We start from the raw sequence: 21,174 nt of genomic DNA, 5'->3' as shown, positions 1-21,174 counted from the left end.
CTAGCACTGCCCATTTTTCCAGTGTGGTCTACAATTGAGCTTCCAACCTTACAATAGTTATTTTAAATATGCTTACTTGGCTAAGAAGGGAAACAATGATACAAATAATACAATCTCCTGGTGTGTGCCAACTATTAAATTTAAATTTCAGTGTCTATAAATAAAAGTTTTATTTTAAAATAGTGGCTCATTTACATGCATATTATTGAGGACGGGTTTTGAGCTTCAGTAGAGGAGCTGAAGCCTTTAAAAAATGTTGTTTGATTTGGGTCTTGACAAAACATTTACTAATACCTGACCTAGAATAAGTGTGTTATTATTATATATGTGTGTGTGTGTATATATTATATACTGGGGATGGAACCCAAGGCCTTACACATGCTAGGCTATACCCTCAGCCCTTTTGCTTGTACCTTTTTTTTTTTTTTGTTTTGCCAGTCCTGGAGCTTGAACTCAGGGCCTGAGCACTGTCCCTGGCTTCCTTTTGCTCAAGGCTAGCACTTGAGCCCCAGTGCCACTTCTGGCTTTTTCTATATATGTGGTGCTGAGGAATTGAACCCAAGGCTTCATGTATGCGAGGCAAGCTCTCTAACACTAGGCCATATTCCCAGCCCCTTGTGCCTTGTTTTTTAAGACAGTGTGCCAACAACCTTCTCTGAGTTACTCTGGAATCTGAAGTCCTACTGCCTCCATGTTCCTCCAGGTAGCCAGGATTATAGGTATGTGCATCTACGCCCAGGTAGAACATGTGTTGTCTATGTTTATCTGTAAATCCTGCACACTCCTTCCAGGTCCTCATCTTTGTTAGGTAGGCAGGAGAGAGAACTTTATTCTGAACTGCTGCCCAGCCGTGCAAAGCAGAGATTGCATGTGAAAAGAGGCCTGGAGCTGCTCATCCCTCCCCCTTATCTAGGGAAGGGGCATGTGTGTGTGTCTACGCCAGATTGGGGGTGTGACCTCTGACCCTGGGACCCTCCTATGTTCCAATGGGAGTCATTGGGGGGGGGGCAGGATGTGCCCTCAGACAAGGGGGAGGTGACTGCCCCAGGTGTGCCAGTTACCTAGGTAATGCAGGTACTGGGTGGAGACTTAGACAAGAGGGGGTAGTTGCCTGCCTGGATCTTCTAGGCAGACCTTACAGTCTTTACCTCTCCTGTGCTCACTTCTCAACCAACAGGGTGGGGCCAATGTTTATCAACTATTTCTGGGATGGTAGAGAGAGTGTATGTGTGTCCACCTGTATGTCTTGTCAGTTTTACTGATATTTCTATCACTTTCTTAAGTGATGAGCCCTAGTTTGTAGCATCTGCTGATTTCCTTGATGTAAATATTTCATCTTGCTGGGGCCTAGGTTAGATTTTAATACCATTAGAATTGTCACTAGGCCATCTTCATTCTGCCAGCAGGGTAAAGACCCAAGCCACAGGCCTTGTGTGGGAAATCTCCCTTCCCTCCCCCTATTCCCCCCCCCCCCCCAGCTAGAAAGTCAGTGTTCTGACAGCTCTGGCTTGGGCTCTGTGTCCCACATGGTATCTAGCGTGAGCCCCAGTTTTGCCCCCATCATCATCATGATCCAGAAGGGTCTGTCTGGTCACCCGCCATGTGTGGAGCCTTCTCATTCCTAGTGTGTTGGGGTTTTTTTTTGGCAATAGTGGAGTTTGAACTCAGGGCCTGACATTTGCTAGGCAGGCACTCTACTACTTGACTCATGCCCCCTACTGCTGAACCATGCCCTCAGCCTCACAGTGGTATCCTCTTACTTATGCCAGCCTGTGTAGCTGGGATTACAGGCTTGTACCACTGTACCCACCCTTATTGGTTTCATTATACCCAGGCTTTCAAATCTCAGTTTCTATGTATCTTAAAACTGCCTGGCCTTTAATGAACTTAATGCTTTTGTTTTAGATTTAGACTACATAGATACGTTGTATCACCATATAGTCCAGAAAACCATCAAACCCCTGCTTAGGAGTTCAGGGTAAAACAAACACTGGAGCAATGTCATGCTGACATTGTTCCTGATGGCTGCCAGGCCTGGGCTCAGGCTTAGGGCCACCTTTCCTTCCAGATAAGGGAGAGGAGCCGGATCTGAGAGGCATGTTGTCCTTCAGCACAGATTTTCTCTGTGACCCCCAAGAAGGGGAGGGGAGTAAGAGTTAAAAACATGACTCAGCCAGGCACTGGTGGCTCAGGTCTGTAATCCTAGCTACTCAGGAGGCTGAGATCTGAGAATTGCAGTTCAAGGCCAGCCTGGGCAGGAAAGTCTGTGACTCTTAGCTCCCAACTACCCAGAAACGGCTGGATATAGTGCTGTGGCTCAAGTGGTAGAATGCTAGCCTTGAGCACACAGAGGCTCAGGGACAGTGCCCAGACCCTGAGTTCAAGACCCAGGACTGGCAAAAACAAAAAAGCAGGATGACTCAACTGGGGATTGGGGACTCATACCTGTAATCTTAGGTACTCAGGAGGCTGAGATCTAAGGATTATGGTTTGAGGACAACCAGGACAGGAAATCCATGAGATTCTTATCTCCAATTAAGCCCCAAAAAGCCAGAAATGGCACTGAGGCTCAAAGTGGTAGAGCACTAGCCTTGAGCAATTAAAAACTCAGGGACAGTGCCCAGGTCCAGAGTTGAAGCCCCAGGACCAGTGCATACATGTGCACATGCACGCATGCACATGTGCGCACACACACACACACAAGAATGGGTGACAGGAGCCAGGTATCCTTGACATTCTGTGTCCCTGAACTTCATGTGCACCTGTGGCCTGAAGTCATGTTATATGCCAGCATCCTGCACAAGGAAGTACCAGCAGCTTGTCATCACCTGCTAAATATAACCCAAGGGTGGCTTTTCTAGGGCCACTGGAGGGAGCACACCCCTCAGCCCCAAGCAGATCCAATTTCCACTGTTTTTGCAATTCGTGTGTTTGCACACGTGCATGTGCATGTGTACACATGTACATGTGCATTCATGTGTGTGCCGTTCCTGGGGCTTGAATTTAGCTGTCCCTGGGCTCTTTTGCTCAAGGCTAATGCTCTGCCACTTTGAGCCACAGTGCCACTTCCAGTTTTCTGGTAGTTCATTGGAGATTAGATTTTCCTGCCTGGACTGGCTTAGGTTCATGATTCTCAAATCTCAGCCTCCTGAGTAGCTAGGATGACATTTTCTCTGAACTATAATGTTGTTATATTAAGGTGTTGTACAGAGGGTGGCTTGGCAGTTTTTGCTGCAGCAGGGTGGCTGTGACCTCCTCTGTCCCTTACACCTTGACTTTCTAGTCTGTTTGTCTCAGTACATGATTGCTGGCCACCTTCTGTTCTGGCTTCAAAGCATGTCCCCAGGTCTTTGGTGATGATCCATCCGGAAGTGTATGCCTGGCCCACAGTCAGCTGGTCATTGAGTGTGTGGGACAACACTGAAGCTGTGGCTGTCAGGGGCACAACAGGGTGCAGTCTCTAGGGGCTGGACTATGCTGGAAGGGTGTCTTGTTGGTTTGTTAGTACTGGGCTTTGAATGAGGTCCTTGTATGTGTTAGGCAAGTGCTCTTAATGCTGAACCATGCCTCCAGCCCTGTTTTTTGCTGAGGGGTTCTCGTTTCCTTACCTGGACCTGGACATGTCTGATAGACTTCCCCTTGTAGCTAGGATAACAGATGTGCTCCAGGTGCCAATAGCTTGATTGTGTTATCCTAACTACTCAGAAGCTGTGATTTGGAGGGGATCAAAATTCAAAGCGGGGCTGGGGATATAGCCTAGTGGCAAGAGTGCCTGCCTCGGATACACGAGGCCCTAGGTTCGATTCCCCAGCACCACATATACAGAAAACAGCCAGAAGCGGCGCTGTGGCTCAAGTGGCAGAGTGCTAGCCTTGAGTGGGAAGAAGCCAGGGACAGTGCTCAGGCCCTGAGTCCAAGGCCCAGGACTGGCCAAAAAAAAAAAAAAAAAAAAATTCAAAGCAGCCCAGGGCAGTAAAATTTAGTAAACTTCATCTCCACAATAACCAGGACAAAGTACTTGCTTTTCAGTACCCTGTAGCCTTTCTGGGATGCACTGGCACTCTCTGGATCAGCTCCCCATTCTTTTTCCTTGACCGGGCCGTGTGTAGCAGGCACTACATTGTGTGAGGAGCCTACCAGCTGCATTTCCTTGTAAATACATTTGGGTTCTACAGTGGCAGGGTTTCATGGAGGTGGTGTGTGCTCTGGCAGGGTTTCACAGAGGTAGTGTGTGTGTGCTGGAGTGCATGCAGCCTGAAGGGAGGCCACATGGGTTGGCCTGAACATGTGGGATCAGTTAAGACTCCTGGTGTGGGTGCTGTCAGCTGGGTTAGAAGAGGGGAAGGAAGGAAGCAGGTTCCTCTCCTGTGGTGCTGCCTCTTCTCTGTCAAAAGCTTTCTCTTCATTACTTTGTTGCAGTTAAGGAAACAAAAATTCAAGCTTGCAGCTCCTTGGCCGTTGTGTCACGGGAATCCACTAGGGGGCAGTGGAGCACTAGATTAATTCAAAACCTGCCCCAGGCCCCTGGGCCTGGAAACCTGTTTGTTTCTGCCTGAGAAACTCAAGGTTTCTGGCTACACCTGCCTTCCCCGCTCTGAGGATGCAGCTACCCAATGTCCCAGGCCCCACATGCACCCCTTTGCAGGGGCTCTCAGTCCCCAGCAAGCCTGGGGGGGAGGGAGGCTGGAGACAGCCGTGACCTGGCTGCAGAATTGATGGGTACTGAGGGGATGCCATGTGGAGGTCAGTTGCCACCCTTCAAAAACACCAGTGAAGGAGAATTTGCTGGAAAGATATGAAGGTGCTCAGGGGATCAAAAGGAAGAAAGATGGAGATGAGGGGGGTGAGGCTGAGCTTCCTCTTTCTGTGCTTCTGTTCAGTTTACAGCTGGGGTTCTGGGAGCAAGTATGGGGTGGGGCCAGGTAGGTGCTGACCACGTCTCCCTCCATCACGCACTTACCAAGCAAGCAACTTGTTACAGGGCCTCTGGGCATCAGGGTGCTCCTGGGGTGTCCACGAAGAGGCCACCAGTGTGGCCCAGTCCCCACCCCGCAGCCCAGTCCATTCTGCCCCACCCTGTATCTGGCACATAGGCCTCCCCCTTCCTGCTCCAGGTCCCTCCTTCTAGCTGAGCTGTGACTTGAGTTCAAGGCCAACCTGTGGGAAATGCAATAGGACCCTCTCACAAAACAAAACCAAAATACCTGCAAGAATCCACTGATAAAAGAAAAATGCCGGGGGTTGGGAGCATGGCTTAGTGGTAGAGTGCTTGCCTAGCATGCATGAAGCCCTGGGTTTGATTCCTCAGTACCCCATACACAGAAAAAGCCAAAAGTGGCGCGGTGGCTTGCTAGCTAGCCTTGAGCTAAAAGAAGCCAGGGACAGGGCTCAGGCCCTGAGTCCAAGCCCCAGGACTGGCAAAAGAAAGAAAAGAGAAAAGTGGTGGTTAGGCACTGGTGGCTGACAGCTGTAATCCTAGCTATTTGGGATGCAGAGCTCAGAGGATAGCAATTCAAGGCTGGCCAGAGTGAAAAAGTTCAGGACATGCCATCTCAACCAATTTTAAGAAACTGGGCATGGTGGCCTGTCATCCCAGCTACTCTGGAGGCTGAGATCTGGAGGATAGTGGTTCCAGGACAGCCCAGGAGAAAAGTTTCTGAGAACCCATCTCAAAGCTGGATGTGGCGGGGTATGTTTCTCATCGTAGCTAAGGGGAGGTGGGAGTGTGAGACCACAGTCCAAGCCAACCTGGGCAAAACATGAGGCCCTATCTCAAAAATAACTTTGCAATATGGGCTGGGGGTGTGGCTCAAGTAGTGGAGCACCTGCATAGCAAGTGCAAAGCTCTCTCTTCCCATCTTCCTTTCATCTCTCACCCTCACAGCTGAGGGAAATGGACTTGCAAACAGTTGCCATGAGTGGTGGTTTTGGGGGGGTTGAGGGGGACGTAAAAGCTTCTGACAGGGTTGGGAGCCTCTAGGAAGATTCCAGGACAAAATGCCAATTAAGGATTGTGTTTAACTCTATTACAGGGGAATGGCTAAAGAAGATGTGGTATGTTGTATGCCATGGAATATTACACAAACTAAAGAAAAATTAGGTCATGTCATTTGCAGGAAAATGGATGGAACTGGAGAATGTCATGTTGAGTGAGATAGGGCATGGTCAGAAAGCTATCACATTTTTGCTTGTATGTGGAAGCTAGACTTCCAAGACATCCATATATATGGGCATGTGTACACACACACACACACACACGCATGCACTGGAGAGACAGAACACGATTTTACCTGGGGTAGAGGAAGGGGGGAGGGGAAGGGGAGAGGGAAGAAGGGTGGAGGCTGGATAGTTTCCAGATGCAGTGCCATTCTGTGCGAATGGAAGCTGATGATTAATAAGGGGATGGTATATCAAGAAAGAAAAAGCAGTAGAGATAATGTTCTGATAAAAACATATTTTCACATCTGAAATGCCCTGGTGAAAACCAGTGTAATTAGTAAACACACCAAAAAATGCCAGGGAAGTAAAACAGGCTTGGCTGGGGGCTGGGCACTGGCAGCGTGGGGAAGGCTGGGGGCGCATTAGTTGCTTGTTTGCATATATGCCAATAGTCATGAAACTTCTCAGAATTGTTTTGAGGAGGAGGGGTGAGGTTGACGTGGATCCATTGTGTGCATGTGTGGAAATGTTACAGGGAACCCCTCACACCCCGAGCGTGTCTGGGGACGGCAGGGAGGTAGTGCTCAGGACAACCTGGAGCACTGCCCAGTCCCCACACCAGTAGGGACACTGAGGGGAGAAGCCTCGGGGTTGTGTGTAAACTTGGTGCTCACAAAGTCGGCTGTGTGGGTATTCTTATCATCATTCAGATGGTGAAACTGACACCATGCCCATGAGGAGTGGGGTGGGTGGGGGATGGGGCATGGACCTACAGCAGGACCGGGTAGACGGGGAGGATGGGGGTGGTGCCCACCAGTGTCCCCCCACACTGACAGCAGCTTCCTGAGGCAGTGACCGTGACTTCCAGGCACCCAGGCAGTTTTGTCTGGCCATCCTGTCTTCCATGAGGGCTGAGATGGCTATTGGGGCTCTGCCATCATGTCTGCAGCCCTGTGCTCTCCCTGCACACCTGCCTTGGAGTAGGAGGACCAGATAGGGGCCTACCAGGGCTCTCCCAGGGACAAGTAACCTGCGGGCTTCCTCTCCCTTCCAGCCCTCAGAATCCCAGGCTGGGCTGCTGGCCTTGGCTCTGGGCTCTCAGTTAGAGGGCTATCTGAGCCTGTGCCCCAGGAAGGGTGCGGTGTGGCTCCTGAGCCTGGCAAAGGATCGCCTAGGGCAGGCGGGCACTGGCCTGTGGAAGTGGCTCTGGGCATGCATCCTCTGCTTCATATGACTGTGGGCCTGCTCACAGGCCCTCCAAGAAGATGGGCCTCCCAGTAGGGTTCCTGGTCCCACCCACCCCCACAGGCTCCCTGTGGGCTGAACCATTTCTGTGAAGGGAGTCCGGGGAGTTTTGTGGGGGAAGGTCATGGGGGTGTCTGCTTGCTCTGCTTTTGGGGAGGTGTCCATCTGCAGATGGAGACACAGACCCCGGTCTCCTTTTCCTGCCTCCGCTGGCTGGGGACTCCTGGATTGCGGGTGTTCCCTGCTCCCCTGGGGGAGGCTGCTGAGTGGGGTGGGGAGCACCCAGAGGAGCAGCAGAGCCTGTCTGTGGGTCCCCATGGGGAGTAAGTGCTGAGGCTGTGTTGCCATTGCATCCACTGGGCTGGCGGGGGGTGGGGAGGCACACTGGAGCCCCTCCTCTTGCCTCGCACTATTAGACCAGACAAACAGCACAATCATTATGGACTTTTTGTTGGAAAACAAGTGTGCATCCTTCCCTCCCCATTGCACCCTGAGTGAGGGCAGAGGTTTCAAAGGCCACGTGAGTTCCATTTGTACCTTGTGTGTGAATGAGAACAAAACCTTGGGGACTTGATATGCTGCAGTGAACACGTTCCTAAGAAACCTTCTAAGAACAATTACAGCACAAAACTATCAGCAAAACATTTTTCCAAAAAGGGAAACTATTGCATTTCATTAGGCGGCGCCTCTTAGGCTAGAGGCCTGCTCTGTGTGTGGGGACAGAGGTCCTGCGTGGCATAGCTGCCACAGCTGCAGTCCCGGAGTGTCCGTGGCTCAGGGCTGAGCGGGTCCTTGGCATCTGTGTCTCCCTAGAGAAGAGCTGGGACTTGGAAGAGGGCAGGCTGGGACTTGCTGGGCTCAGCACTTCCAAATGGCTTATTAGAGGGGGGTGTTCTGGAAGACTCCATGGGCCCAGCACTGCTGTGGCAGAAGATGGCCGATGACCCTGACCCCCGCCGGCTCCTGGAACAAGGCCGTTCCAGACCCAGCAGTTTGGCAATGAACTTGGACAGAAGCCTGGACACTTGCTGCTGCCGATCACCTCTGGTTTTGATAGTTTAGTCACACGTGGGCCGGGTTTTGTGGCTTCTTGGTTCTCAGGCTGTGGATCTGTCCCATGTCCCAGCCTTGGCATGTGGAGAGGGGGCTCCTGCCTCAGCATACCTGGGCTCATGGGGCCAGGACTCCGCATCCCATCCCGAGGGGACCCCCGGGCCAGTGCGCTCTGCAGCTGCCCACAGGGCAGGGCTTGGCGGGGAGAGGCCGTCCTTCCTCCTGCCTCCCAGCGGCTGAGGGTACCACATATCTCAGCGTAAACATCACATCACTTAGAGGCACAGTGCAGGAGAGGCAGCCAGGGAGTCCTGCTTCCCAGAGGCCGGCCACACCTTCTGGAAGCTCTAGAAGGTGCTAGATGCCCTGCAGCTGGTGGCTGGGGTCGCTGCGCTCTCGCTTCACCATGGGCTCGCCCAGGCTGTGGGCATCCGTGTCAGCCTCGCTGCTGTGCCTGTCACTCATGTCCTCTGTGGGGACCACATGGAGGGACAGAGAAGCCCATGTTCAGATGGGCTGGGACCTGTGGTGGTCTGAACGCCACCTGACCTCAGCTCCTACCGCTCACCCCAGGTCACACACAGACGCCCCAAGGCTGGGCCCGCCTCTGAAGGCTTCTGGACCGCTGGCCTGGGCCTCGCTGCCGAGCCTCCCTCAAGCATCACAAGGATTTGGGCCAATTCCCCAGGCCACCTGCCATCTGCCTGCCTGCTCCTGTGGTCCTAAACCCACCAGGGGCCACCCCAACTTCCACCTGCTGCTCACAGGATGGCGGCCAGGGCAGGGAAGGCTAGGACACACGCACCTTTGTCCAGCAGCGTCAGCGACAGGGAGGCGAAGTCGCTGAACTGTAAGAGAAGCCAGGGTCAGGTGCTGGGGAGGGTGGCCATGGTCTCCGGGGTCTGGGATGTTAGCCCACAGTGCCTTTAGCAGAGGCTCTGGGCCAGCCTGGGGGTGCTGGCTTGCCCGGGGCTCCTGGAGGCGGTGGGTAGCCTGGCCTTGCCATGATGGCGTGGGACAAGCCACATGCTGTCCTGGCCATGTGAGGTCACAAGGCCACCCAGAGCTTCTGGACCGGGTGTGGTCCAGGCTATGCCCTGCCCACAAGCACCAGCCGTGGCGGGTCTGTGGCGGGCACAGTGTACCCAAAGCTGAACAAGAATTGCCTCATTTCTTTCTGGAAGCAACCCCATGCAGCCCAGCAGTTATATCCCCTACGGAGACACCCCCACCCCAAAAAAACGTGCTGAAAAGGGCCACAGAGGCACGCGGCACGCATGCGCACCACAGCCACAGGTGCCCATCTACATGCTGGAGCACTACACAGCCAGGACCAGGAGGAGGCTGTGATCAGGCTGCTGCACGGAGGGTCCCTGAGGCCACAGCGCTTGCTGGGAGCAGCAGACACACAAGGCCCTGTAGTGAGCAGCTCCAGGGATGGGATGGGAAACTTCCGGAAGAGGTGGTTCCAGACACAGGCTGTGGGCTGGCAGGTGGCAGGGAGGAGTGGCTCCTTCCAGATGTGTTAACAGGTGGTGGTGGCTGGATGCTGAGCGCACTAAACACTGTCCCCCACCTCTCAGGGGCGCTAGGAAAAGCCGGCCTGGGATTGCACCTGGGGCCTTGCTTTGGGAGCAGCACCCTGGCTCAGAGGAGGGGAGTGGGAAGCTGAGCCCCTGTGGGGCGCCCTCACCTCTCCCATGACTGCAATGGGCGTCTCCCCCGTGGCCTCGGCGACCCGGTTCTCCACCAGGTAGAACATGTACTCGTCGTAGAGCAGCCGGATGAGGTGGAACGAGCCGAAGCTGGCGGCGCTGCGCAGCGTCAGGTCTCGGATCACCATGGAGCTGGGGGGTGGGTGGGGCACAGAAGCCAGGAGACTCAGGGGACACCCCCAGATACCCAAGCTGCCCTTAGACCTGCCGGCTGTGATGTAGGAGCTGGGGGAGGGGGAGTGCAAAGGTCCAGAGGCATGAGAGCCAGGGGATTGTGAGGAGACGCAGCAGGGACCACCTGGGCCTCTGCTGGAGGGGTTGGCACACTATATAGATGGCTTTTTCAGTGTTGGGGATGGAAGGCAGGACTTGATGCTTGTGCCGCTTGAGCCATGCTCCAGTCCCTCAACTGCACTCTCGGTGGGGTTTGCTTTTGTCGCATTTCAGGTAGAGCCTTGTGCTTTTGCCCAGGGCTGGCCTTGGGCCTTGCCCCCATCCTCCTTCCCACAGCCTCCTAGAGTGGCTGGGACCACAGGCCTGCGACTCCATGCCTGGCCTTTGTTTACAATTCTTGTGAGGTGGATTTCAAGTCCATGCACTGAGCTGGGCGTGGCAGTGGCATATCCTGTGGTGGACTCAACAGTGGTGGACCTTTTTTTGGTGCCTGTACCAGGGCTTGAACTTGGAACCTTGTGTTCTCACAGCTGGCACTCTACCACTTGAGCCACTTCCATCCTGGGCTTTTGGTAGTTAATTGGAGATGGAACCCCAGGCTGGCTTTGAACAGCGATCCTCCAGGTCTCAGCCTCCCAAGTAGCTGGGAGGCTATTGTTGGTAGTGTGGTGGGCGCTCTGCCTATCAGCTGAGGCCGTAGAGAAGTAGGGGTGTGTCTCTCTGCGACACAGGGTCAGCTCCTGCCCGATTCCTGCCTGCCCACTGACCAAGCAGCTTTCACACTCGCAGCCCCACAGCCATGTGAGCATGCTTCTTGAAACAAAACCTCTTTATATTTATACTGTGTTTGCATAGAACTTTACAGATGTATACTGGCTCCATCGGGCCAGCAGGACATGGAACTGTGGCCTCTGCTCTGCTTCCGTCCCCACACCTGCCAGCCCTGAGTAGCCTCCAAGTGCCGTTAGACGGAGGCCATTTCCCATACTCATTGTTGTCTGTCACCGATCATCTGCTGCTCCTGGTTCATGCCTTTGAATTTTTATTTTATTTTATTTTTTTTGGCCAGTCCTGGGCCTTGGACTCAGGGCCTCAGCACTGTGCCTGGCTTCTTTTTGCTCAAGGCTAGCACTCTGCCACTTGAGCCACAGCGCCACTTCTGGCCATTTTCTGTATATGTGGTGCTGGGGAATTGAACCCAGGGCCTCATGTATATGAGGCAAGCACTCTTGCCACTAGGCCATATCCCCAGCCCCCCTTTGAATTTTTTCTGTGTATATTTTGGCACCAAGACTTCAACTCAGAATCTTGAGGACTTTTCTATCCAGGCTGTCATTCAGATCTCAGCCTCCTGAATAGCTAGGATTACAGACATGGGCCATCAGTGCCTGGCAAATGGTGTCTTGTTTTTGTTTTTTTTTGGTAGTACTGGGGATTTGAACTCAAGGCCTCACCCTTGCTAGGCTGATGTTCTACCATTAAGCCACACCTCTCAATGTTTAAAATTTGAAATGTTATCGTTTCCTTGGTGCCTGGGATGGAACTCTGGGCAAGCACTGGCTACTGAGTCACCCAGTCCCTGAGGGCTTTGAGAAACTTCTTTACTATCACCCTGGGAGGGCCACTCCCAGGGACTTACCTGTAGAAGGACCACTTCAGCAGGAACTGGCGGGCAGCCTTGGGGAAGCTGGGGCTACCCACATGTTGCTTGAGCACCTGCGTGACCACGTTGTCCAGCCAGCTGGCCCACTGTTCCAGCGAGCTTTGCTGCTGCAGGGTCAGCTTGAAGTCCTGCTCTAGCCGCTGCACCACGCTCTCCTCGCACTGGCACACCCACGAGGCCTGTTCCTGTGGGAGGGAGGATGGCCTATGAGGCCTGGGCTAGCCCAGGACAGAGCCACAGGGACCCAGTGTTCCCACCTTCTGTGTCCTCCCCCACCTGCCCCAAGCCACATCTCCATGCTGAGGGTGGAACTCAGGGCCTCAGTAATGGCAGGCAAGTGCTCACCAAAAGCCCAAACCCAGCCTTTGTGTATTTGGGGTGTCTGTGTGTGTATCTCTCTCTCTCTCTCTCGTGTGTGTGTGTGTGTGTGTGCACGTGTGCGTGCCTGCCTGTCCTGGGGCTTGATCTCAGGGTCTGGGTGCTGTCCCTGAGCTTTTGTGCTCAAGGCTAGTGCTCTATTAAGCTGAGCCACAGCACCACTTCTGGTTTTATGGTGGTTAATTGGAGATAAGAGTCCCAGGGATTTTCCTGCCCCAGCTGCCTTTGAACCACAATCCTCAGATATCAGCCTATTGAGTATCTTGGATTACAGCATAAGCCCCTAGCATCTGACCCATGTTTCTTTGTTGAGACAAGAATCTTTTTTTTTTTTTTGTCCAGGCTGGCTTAGAGAGCTACCTCTGCTTCCAAGTAGCTGGGATTATAAGTGTGCCTAGCTTGTACTTAGTGGATGAGCAGTGAGCAACTCACAGCTGGAAGGAGGCCTAGACCGGGCCACCCACCTGCTGTGTGCCTGAGCCTCTTCTTTTTTCCTTCCTTTTTTGTGTGTGTGTGTGTGGTACTGGGGTTTGAACTCAGGGTTTTGTGCTTTCCAGGCAGATGTTCTACTTAATGAGCCACACTTCCAGCCCTTTTTGTTTCAGTATAATTCTTTAGGTAGGATTAGGGTCTCATATTATTGCCCAGAGCATTCTGGACTGAGATCCTCACCCCTGAGCCTCCCATGTAGCTGAGATGTCAGGTACAGCCCTCCAGGGTTAGTGGTTTTATTGGCTGGATGGCATTTCATTAGCTTTCTGCACAGGGCTGGCCTCAAACCACTACCCTCCCAATATATATGCCTCCCCCAGTTCTGGGTTTACTGATGTGAGCCACCTCACCATACTTGTCCCTGCTACTTTCTAAGCCCAGAGAAGAGCCATGAAGACGGCCAGGAATGGGGTGTGAGGTCCAAGCTGCTGGGCGCCCCGGGGAAGGGGCAGCGTGGGCTCAGACTTCCTGCCTCCCACAAGGGCGCAGGGCGCAGGCTGGGCGCAAGGGAGCAGGTGCCAGCCTGGCGCGCCCACTCGCCCGCCGAGGTCACCTGCACGTTGGCGAAGTCCACGCGGTTGAGGTCGCTGAGCATCTGGTTGATCTGGGAAGTGTTCTGCAGCACGGCCCGCGCCGCCTGCGCCAGGTGGTTGAGTGACGTGTATCGCCGCAGCGTCTGCGCAAAGGCGCTGACCACGCCCACCTGCGGGCCAGGGAGCGGGGTCAGCCCGGGGTTGCCTAGTGCTCACTGCGGGGGGCCAGGGGCACGGCCTGAGGATGGCTAGCCCTGCCCTTGGAGCCGGAAAACACAAACACCCTGCCTGCCGCCAGAATGCCAGGCATCTTTGTTCCTATACACCCCACATTTTCACGCTTAGAATTCTCATGTGTCTCCAGGGCTCCAAGAACAAGGTGAAGGCAGGGGCTCAAATTGTCTGACAACCACAGCCACATCTGTTGTGTCCTGGCCCCGCCCCGACTCCTGGGGGTGGGGCGGCTGGGGGGAGCAGCCGGCCTCCACACACAGGAAAGGCTGCTGGAATCCATTGGCATCAAGTTCCCCACCTCCCAGCCGTGCTGTCCTCCCCGCCCCCCCCCCCCAATACCTTGGTCTGGATGACCTGCTGCGGGAAGTCGCTCATGGCATTTGTCAACCAGCCTTCCAAACTCTTGGCAAAGTTGCGGATGGCTTGGGTCAGGGTACCTGCAGGCAAGAGCCAGGCCCTGCTGTGCCAAGCATGGCCAGGCAGGCAAAGCCCACCACCCAGGACAAGCCACAGAGGAAGGGCCTGGGAGGGGCAGCAGGAGTAGGGGACGCAGTGAGGAGGCTGAGGAGAAGCAGAGAGCAGTTGCTGTCTGCTGTTAGCACCTGCCCCTCAGCCTCCTGCAGGGCCCTGAAATGAGCTGCAGAGTACTGCCCACCCAGCGTCCACGTGGGAAAGGTGACCCTTCTACACCGTGCCCATGCATGGAAGTAGATTCTGCCAGCCAATTTGTTTTGTGATTGCTGGGGTGTGGCTCAGTGGCCAGCACTTGCCTGAGCATATCCACAGCCCTGAGCTCCCGACCCAACTGCACACACATATACTGACAAAAGTAAATAATGCTGCTGAAAAATAAACGAGACAGTCCGAGGATGCATGTGCAGTCCCGGCCCTCAGGAGGCCAAGGCAGGAGGATGGCAAGATCCAGCAGCCCCGCTCTTTCCTGGTCAGCTGCCGGCATTTCTCACAGGCCAGGCAGCAGTGGGTGAGCCTTGGTGTGGTTTCCTTACCCTCCCTGGGAAAATGAGGACCGCCTGGTGCCAGGTCCAGGCATCTGTGGTCACTGCTGCCAGGGAAGAGGCCCCAGGACACCTTGGGGTACTGGTCAGCCCAGGAGACAATAGTTCCTGTACTCTGCCCTCTGGCACCCATGGGATCTCACAGGGCTGAGAGGCACAGGTGCAGACACTAGGGTCTCCTGAAACTCCACTTGGGAGCAACAGCAGTTGCTGCCCTTGGGGCAGGAGTGGGGTTTGTCTGAAGTTTCTGGGTGGCCTCTCCTCTACCAGCTGCAGCAGCCAGGGCTGTGACCCTGGCCAGTCCTCTTTGGCACAGGAAGTGCCCCTCAGTGCTTACCACGGGACGGGGCAGCAGGTGCTGGCACATCCTTGTGATGGGGGGTTGACAACTCTACATGTCCCTGACAGTGGCTTCCCATGGCAGTGGCTGGGGCCAAGCCAGGCTACTCCAGATGGCTGCTCTTCAGGAGCCTTCCAGAAAGCACCATCCCAGGCCCTGACCCTATATCAATCTTGGCAGAACTCACTAGGGCTCACTAACTTGGACTGTCACCTGGGACCAGAATCAAGGGCACATTCCTAGGCATGGGGCTGCCAGGGGCTCCTAAATGGAGCTTGCACATGGACTTGGGGCACGTGGGGGCCCGCTGGAGGGTGTGCGGCCAGTTGGCGATACGGGAGGGGAAGGCAAAGGGTGAGGGGCAGGCTGTCCGAGGGCCCTTACTGGGGACGGGCCGCAGCACGTCCGGGATAAGGACCTCCACCAGCGCCTGGTAGAGGATGTGGTCGCAGCCCCGCATCCACTTGAGGATGGGGTCACACTTGCACAGTGAGATGAGCTTGTCCTTCGGGAGCATGGCGGCGCTGTCACCCTCATCATCGCTGTGGGCAGAGGGGAGACAGTGGCAGCCGTGAGCTGTGGGCTCCTGGCACTCAGCCCTGCCTGCCCCTTCTCTATGCCGCACTGCTCAGCCCATCCACATCGCCGCTGAGCCCATGGTGACTACATCAGGAGCACTCCACTTGGGATGACATCACAGACACCTCCAAGATCCTCCATTAAAGTCGGATCTGAGCTGGGGGCCAGTGAAGGCTCAGGCCTGTAATCCTAGCTACTCAGGAGGCCGAGGTCCATGGTTTGACGCCAGCTGGGGCAGGAAAGTCCATGAGGCTCTTATCTCCAGCTAACCACCAAAAAGCAGGTAGTGGAGCTGAGGCTCAAGTGGTACAGCACTAGCCTTGAGGAGGAAAAGCTAAGGGACCACACCCAGGCCCTGAGTTCAAGCACCAGGACACATACACACAATTGATGCTGGAAGCTCACACCTGTAATCCCAGTTACTTGGTTGGGTAGGAAGATCAGGAGGATGGAAGTTTGAGACCAGCCTAGGCAAAAAGCAAGAATCATCTCAACCAATAAGCTGAGTGTGATGAAGCATATCTGCCATCCAGGTTTTGCAGGAAGTATAGGTAGAATTGAAGTCCAAGACAGCTCTGGGCAAAAATGTAAGATCTTGTCTGAAAAAAATAACCACAAAGGGCTGGAAGCATGGCTCCAGTGATAGAGCACCAGCTTATTAAGTACCAGGCTCTGAGCTCAACCTCCTGTTTCTTTCTTCACTTCCAAAGAAAGTCTGGTTTGAGCCAGGTAGTCACCTCACCCGTCACCCCCAGTGCTCAGGAGGTTGAGGAATCTGAGTTCTAAGCCAGCCTGAGCCACACATTGAGACATCATCAAATCCCACTCAAAAACTAAATCCAGTGAAACAGACGGGGTGATCAGAAGAAAGGCAAACAGCATGGCGCCTCACAAGTCGCCTGCAGGAATCTAGGAGCTACAGGGAGCTACTCTGGGTCAGGACCTGCGGGCCCAGGGGCAGGCAAGTGGGGCGGTGGCCCCCGCGGGCCTGTGTGGCACAGATAACCATCACCTGGCAGGGAGGGCGGTGGGGCCATCGCTGGGGGATGCCTTGGAGTTCCAGAAGGACAGCCACAGCTTCTCAATGTAGTGGAACTGGAGGTTCATGACGACATCCAGGGTGGCCTGGGAGGAAAAGCCGGGTCACAGACAAAGCCCATCTTCTCAAGTCCTCAGAAGGACGGGGTGGACACACGCCTATCTCCATGCCCTTGGGAACAGCTAGTGACAGCAGGAAGGCAGTGGGTGCAAAGGGGCCCCTGCCATGGCCTGGGGACAGCAGAGCCACACACGAGCGCTCACGGTCACCTCACAATGCCGCCTGTACACCAGCTGTAGGGCCTTGATGTCGCGTGGTGTGACACTCCCCTGGAGGTGCTCGCCATCCAGGTCAGGCACTGGGAACTCCGGGAACACGTGGGAGACATCTGCGGAGGGACATGGGGTCCTGGGGACACAGGGAGCGCTGGCGCAGCCTGGCCCCACAGGGATCATGCACCACCTTTCAGGGATGGTAACGTGGACACAGACACAGCCATGGGCCAGTGTAGGCCCTCCTGCCTCCTCGCCAGTGCCAGTGTGGCAGAGACGGCCCAGGACCGTGTGCCAGGGAGGCCTGCCTCTATGTCCTCAGCTCTCCAGACTGCCAGATCCTGGAGGATCCTGTCCAGGCTCAAGAGCCAGAGCATAGTCGGGCACTGATGGCTCACACCTGTAATCCTGGCTACTCAGGAAGATCACAGTTCAATGTTAGCCAGGGCATAAAACATCCATGAAACTCTTCTCTCCAACTAACTACCAAAAAGCTGGAAATTGTGAAGCTGTGCTTCAAGAGTGCTAGCCTTGAGCAGAAAGCTCAGCACCCAGGCCCTGTGTTTAAACCCCAGGACCAGCACAAAAAAATACTGAAAACAGAACACATGCAGTGCCCAAGCATCTGAGGGCCACCTGCCACCAGCTCCTTCCTGTGCAGTCCCTGGGGGAAGGCTCTGACCTTGGACCCCGTCCTGAGTGCACTCAGGAAACAAGCCAGGCCTCCAGATGCTGAGGGAGATCTAGGAGGAAAACCCCAGGTGGAGCGCAACCCTCGCTCCCTGCTAACGCCTCAGAAGATGTTCCTTCTCGCTGCCTGTATTCACTATTCAAGTGTCCAGTTGGGCAGCCATATTTTTTGGCGCAGCTGCTATGTGTCTGGCCTGAAGCCTGGGCTCACCTATGTACTGCTGGTGGTGCTGGCTCTGGGTGGCCATGGCCTGCTCAGGCGTGCTGTGCAGGCTGCTGTGGGAGCTGCTGTCCCCGAGGCTGTCTGTCTTCTGGGCAGGCCGGTACCTGGGCACGGAATGCATGCACCTCGCTGAGACCCAGCAGGATGCAGTGTGCAGAATTAATTATTTTTGTGCCAGTCCTGGGGCTCGAACTCAAGGCCTGGGCACTGTCCCTGAGCTTTTTTGCTCAAGGCTGGTGCTCTACCACTTGAGCCACAGCTCCACTTCTGGCTTTTTGGTGGTTTGTTGGGGATAAATATGGACTTTCCTGCCCAGGATGGCTTTGAGCCATAATCCTCAGCTCTCAGCCTCCTGAGTGGCTGGGATTCCAGGCATGAGCCACTAGCCCATGTAAGTTTTTAAGGTGGGACCAGGGCCTGTTGAAGGCCCGCTCTGGGGGAGTCACCCACCTGGGCTTCTGGTGTGCCGGCTGCTGCCGCATGGCCATGTACTGCGTGTCCTCCTGCAGCCGGTTGAGCGGGGAGTCGGGCTTCAGCCGGATCCCGCAGTAGTGGTACTTGGAGTTGCCCCTGCAAGGCAGATGCCTTAGGTGGGCTCCCTGTGGGCATCCCGAGCAAGACAGGCCAGCTCGCATGCCCTGGGTGCCGGCCTGGTGCTTGGCACTTCCCAAGTACGTGAGAAGCGTGTCTGGGGAATTTTGCCCACAAAGCCCTGTGTCACCTTTAGTATGATGAAAAGGGCAGCAGAGGAAGTGGCACTATAGCTAAAGTGGCCAGCACCAGCCTTGAGCCAAAAAAAAAGCCAGGCAGGAGTGCGAGGCCTCGAGTTCAAGCCCCAGTACTGGTGTGTTTGCGTGTGTGCATGCACACTGGAGCCCCAAACAAAACCCTGAAAAGTCCCACAGAGAAAAAAAATCGGGGGCATTGTCTATGCCAGCTTTGTTTCCAATTACAATGAAGCAAAGTACCATCTTAGTGTACTGTGGGGACTTGGGATGAAGAGAGCTGAGAATCCCGGTTCAAAGCCAGCCTGGGTGAAACTCATATCCTATTAACCAGGAAAAAAAGGCTAGAAGTGGCTCCAGTGGTAGAGCACAGCCTTAAGGAACCCTCCCCCACAAAAGAAAGGCCAAAAAGGAGTGTGAGGCCCGAGTTCACACCCTAGTACCAGCACAGATGACATTTTTAAAGTGAGTTCTGGCTCTGCCACAGGTAGAGAGGTATTGCAAGAGTGACAGGAAGTTCCGAATGAGAAGAAAAGCTGGTGATGGCTAATTCTGAAGGAGAGAGCATGGCGTGGCCATCCCTACCATCCAGGGACGGCTCTGGGCTCACAGGGCAGGGGGCCATCACCCACCTGGTGCCCAGGCGGCGCGTGCGCAGCCCCATGAATACGGAGCGGATGAGCTTCCCAAAGGAGGCGGCGTTGACCGGGTCCAGCTTGTGCTCCTGGCAGTGGCGCAGGTAGTGGTTGTAGAGGGAGCTCCGCGGCAGGCTCACACCCTCTGCCGTTTCATAGTTGTCCAGCAGCCACTGGAGCTGAGCAGAGACGCCAGCCACAGGTCAGCAGTCAGCCACAGGAGCTCCCCACCAACGCCCTGCCTGCTCTCATTTGCCTCATTTGTGCAGACTGCTTGCACGCGCTCCTGGACTCTGCTGGCCCTTGACATGCCCAGCAGCCCAGAGCCCCTCCATTCTGGACCCCAACCTCCAGTGGTGTCTCTTGTGGACATGCATCCACATGAGCCCATTGCATCAAGAATGTAGGAACGTTCCCGATGTCTGCTTGGATCTGTCCCTCCCGCCTTCCTTCCATACTGGGCTTAAGCTGAAGGCCTCCTCCTTTTGCTTGGCTTTTTCACTCAAGGCTGTGACTCTATCACTTTAGCCACACCTTCACTTTCAGCTTTCTGGAAGTTAGAGATAGAGTCTCAAGGACTTTCCTGAATGGGCTGGCTTTGAACTGTGATCCTCAGAGCTCAGCCTCCTGAACAGCTAGGATGACAGGCATGAGCCACCAGTGCTGGACTGATCTGCACTGTTTGTAAGTCACCATCAGACACGAGCAGAGAATGCTGTTTCCAAGAATCTACGGTCTTGCTCAACATGGTGTACTTCATGGAATGGCTCAGGTTCTTCCTTTTTAAAGGAGCAACCTCTTCCCCAGCCCTCCCCCGCCCAGGGGATCTTGGCTGGTAGGCACAACCCCTGTGGGCACATCTGACGTCTGTCCACATGCCCAGCCCCCTTCCTTCTAGGCTGGCATTGCTTAGCAATGGATGGGATGTGGGAGAGGAATCTCGACATCATTGTACAAGCACTGCAGCAAGTGTGGCACAGGCAGAACGCCTGTACCCTGCCACACACCCCGGTGACATGGCCAATGTCGCCCACCGTTTCATCGCGGGTTGTGTGCTGCGTCTGGAGCCTCATCTGCCGGGCAGTGGCTCTCTCCTGATTGGCTGGGGGGTGGGCTGTAGCCTGTCTGGGATACACACCAGCAGCCTCAGTAGCTCTTCTGAACCCTGGTGCTTGCTCTGGATTGACAACTGTGCTTTCGACACCTCACTTTCCATCCATCCACCCACCCATCACCATCCATCAGCCATTCATCCATCATCCATCCACCCATCCCTCAATAAGAGCCGGCTCATGCCAGCCTTTGATGCAGGTGATGGGCCGGTAACTGTAAGTAATACAAAGAAAGTCTCCTGCTCTCCAGATTGACCCCTGTCTTGGCAGAGACCCCAGGGTCAACATAAAATGTATAGAATGGGTGGTGGAGCTAAGTGCTCGGAGCAGAGCAGGAGGGTTGCTCCTCCCTGAGGGGCTGATGGGAGATCGGCCCACCCTAACAGTACCCAGAGAGGAGGGGGGAAGAGGGGCCTCAGTTCGCAGGGCTCAGCATGGACAACTACAAGCAGAGACTCTCAGGCACTGCCCGGCCTTCCACGGTTGGCCACCAGCTGGAGGCTAGGTGACAGCTGGCCATTTCTGTCTCAGTTTGAAAGACAAATGTGATCTAATCCAAATACCATGCATCCCATTTCCTCCTCGAGTGCAGAGCAACAGCTTGGCTTTCCCTGGCCTCCGTGGGCCACTGAGCAGGGCCAACCAGCCTTGTCAAGCGGCAAGGACACAGCAAGGTCACAGGGCCACAAAGCAGGGTGGGAAGGGCCTGCCGGCCTGCCCCCAGCAAGCTACACTCTTCCTCTTCTGACATTTGCCAACACCAAATCCACTTTGGATTTTGCCCAGTGTGTGTGAGGCTTTCTAGAAAGATCTATGCTTCCCATGCTTCTGAGTTGCCAAGCCTTGGAGCCATGATCAACAACCGTGAGAAGAAGGTGAGGACCCCTCTCCTTTCTA

At 54.7% G+C, this 21,174-nt stretch overlaps 1 protein-coding gene and 1 long non-coding RNA gene across 2 annotated transcripts in view; one reads left to right on the top strand and one right to left on the bottom strand.

The window, feature by feature from the left end:
* The first annotated feature begins 857 nt into the window (after positions 1 to 857).
* On the top strand, positions 858 to 19,695 carry LOC125348568. The gene is made up of 3 exons (XR_007210385.1): positions 858 to 870; positions 4,840 to 4,843; positions 19,566 to 19,695. It is a non-coding gene; the product is annotated as an uncharacterized LOC125348568 (long non-coding RNA).
* Rfx2 (regulatory factor X2) overlaps positions 7,515 to 21,174 on the bottom strand; it is a 60,941-nt gene continuing 47,281 nt past the window's right edge. Inside the window, exons 7-18 of the mRNA XM_048341888.1 lie at positions 19,163 to 19,344; positions 18,256 to 18,375; positions 17,794 to 17,909; positions 16,890 to 17,008; positions 16,594 to 16,706; positions 15,387 to 15,544; positions 13,986 to 14,083; positions 13,433 to 13,582; positions 11,986 to 12,194; positions 10,151 to 10,304; positions 9,263 to 9,305; positions 7,515 to 8,927 (exon numbers count right to left, since the gene is read on the bottom strand). Of these exons, the coding sequence (XP_048197845.1) occupies positions 8,815 to 8,927; positions 9,263 to 9,305; positions 10,151 to 10,304; positions 11,986 to 12,194; positions 13,433 to 13,582; positions 13,986 to 14,083; positions 15,387 to 15,544; positions 16,594 to 16,706; positions 16,890 to 17,008; positions 17,794 to 17,909; positions 18,256 to 18,375; positions 19,163 to 19,344 (1,575 nt within the window). The 3' untranslated portion in view covers positions 7,515 to 8,814. The remainder of the gene's footprint in view (positions 8,928 to 9,262; positions 9,306 to 10,150; positions 10,305 to 11,985; positions 12,195 to 13,432; positions 13,583 to 13,985; positions 14,084 to 15,386; positions 15,545 to 16,593; positions 16,707 to 16,889; positions 17,009 to 17,793; positions 17,910 to 18,255; positions 18,376 to 19,162; positions 19,345 to 21,174) is intronic.

The sequence above is a fragment of the Perognathus longimembris genome, chromosome 3, assembly GCF_023159225.1.
Source record: "Perognathus longimembris pacificus isolate PPM17 chromosome 3, ASM2315922v1, whole genome shotgun sequence".
In the NCBI taxonomy this organism is placed as follows: Eukaryota; Metazoa; Chordata; class Mammalia; order Rodentia; family Heteromyidae; genus Perognathus; species Perognathus longimembris.
Note: the sequence above shows the minus strand (reverse complement) of the source record. Positions and strands in the feature narration are given on the sequence as shown.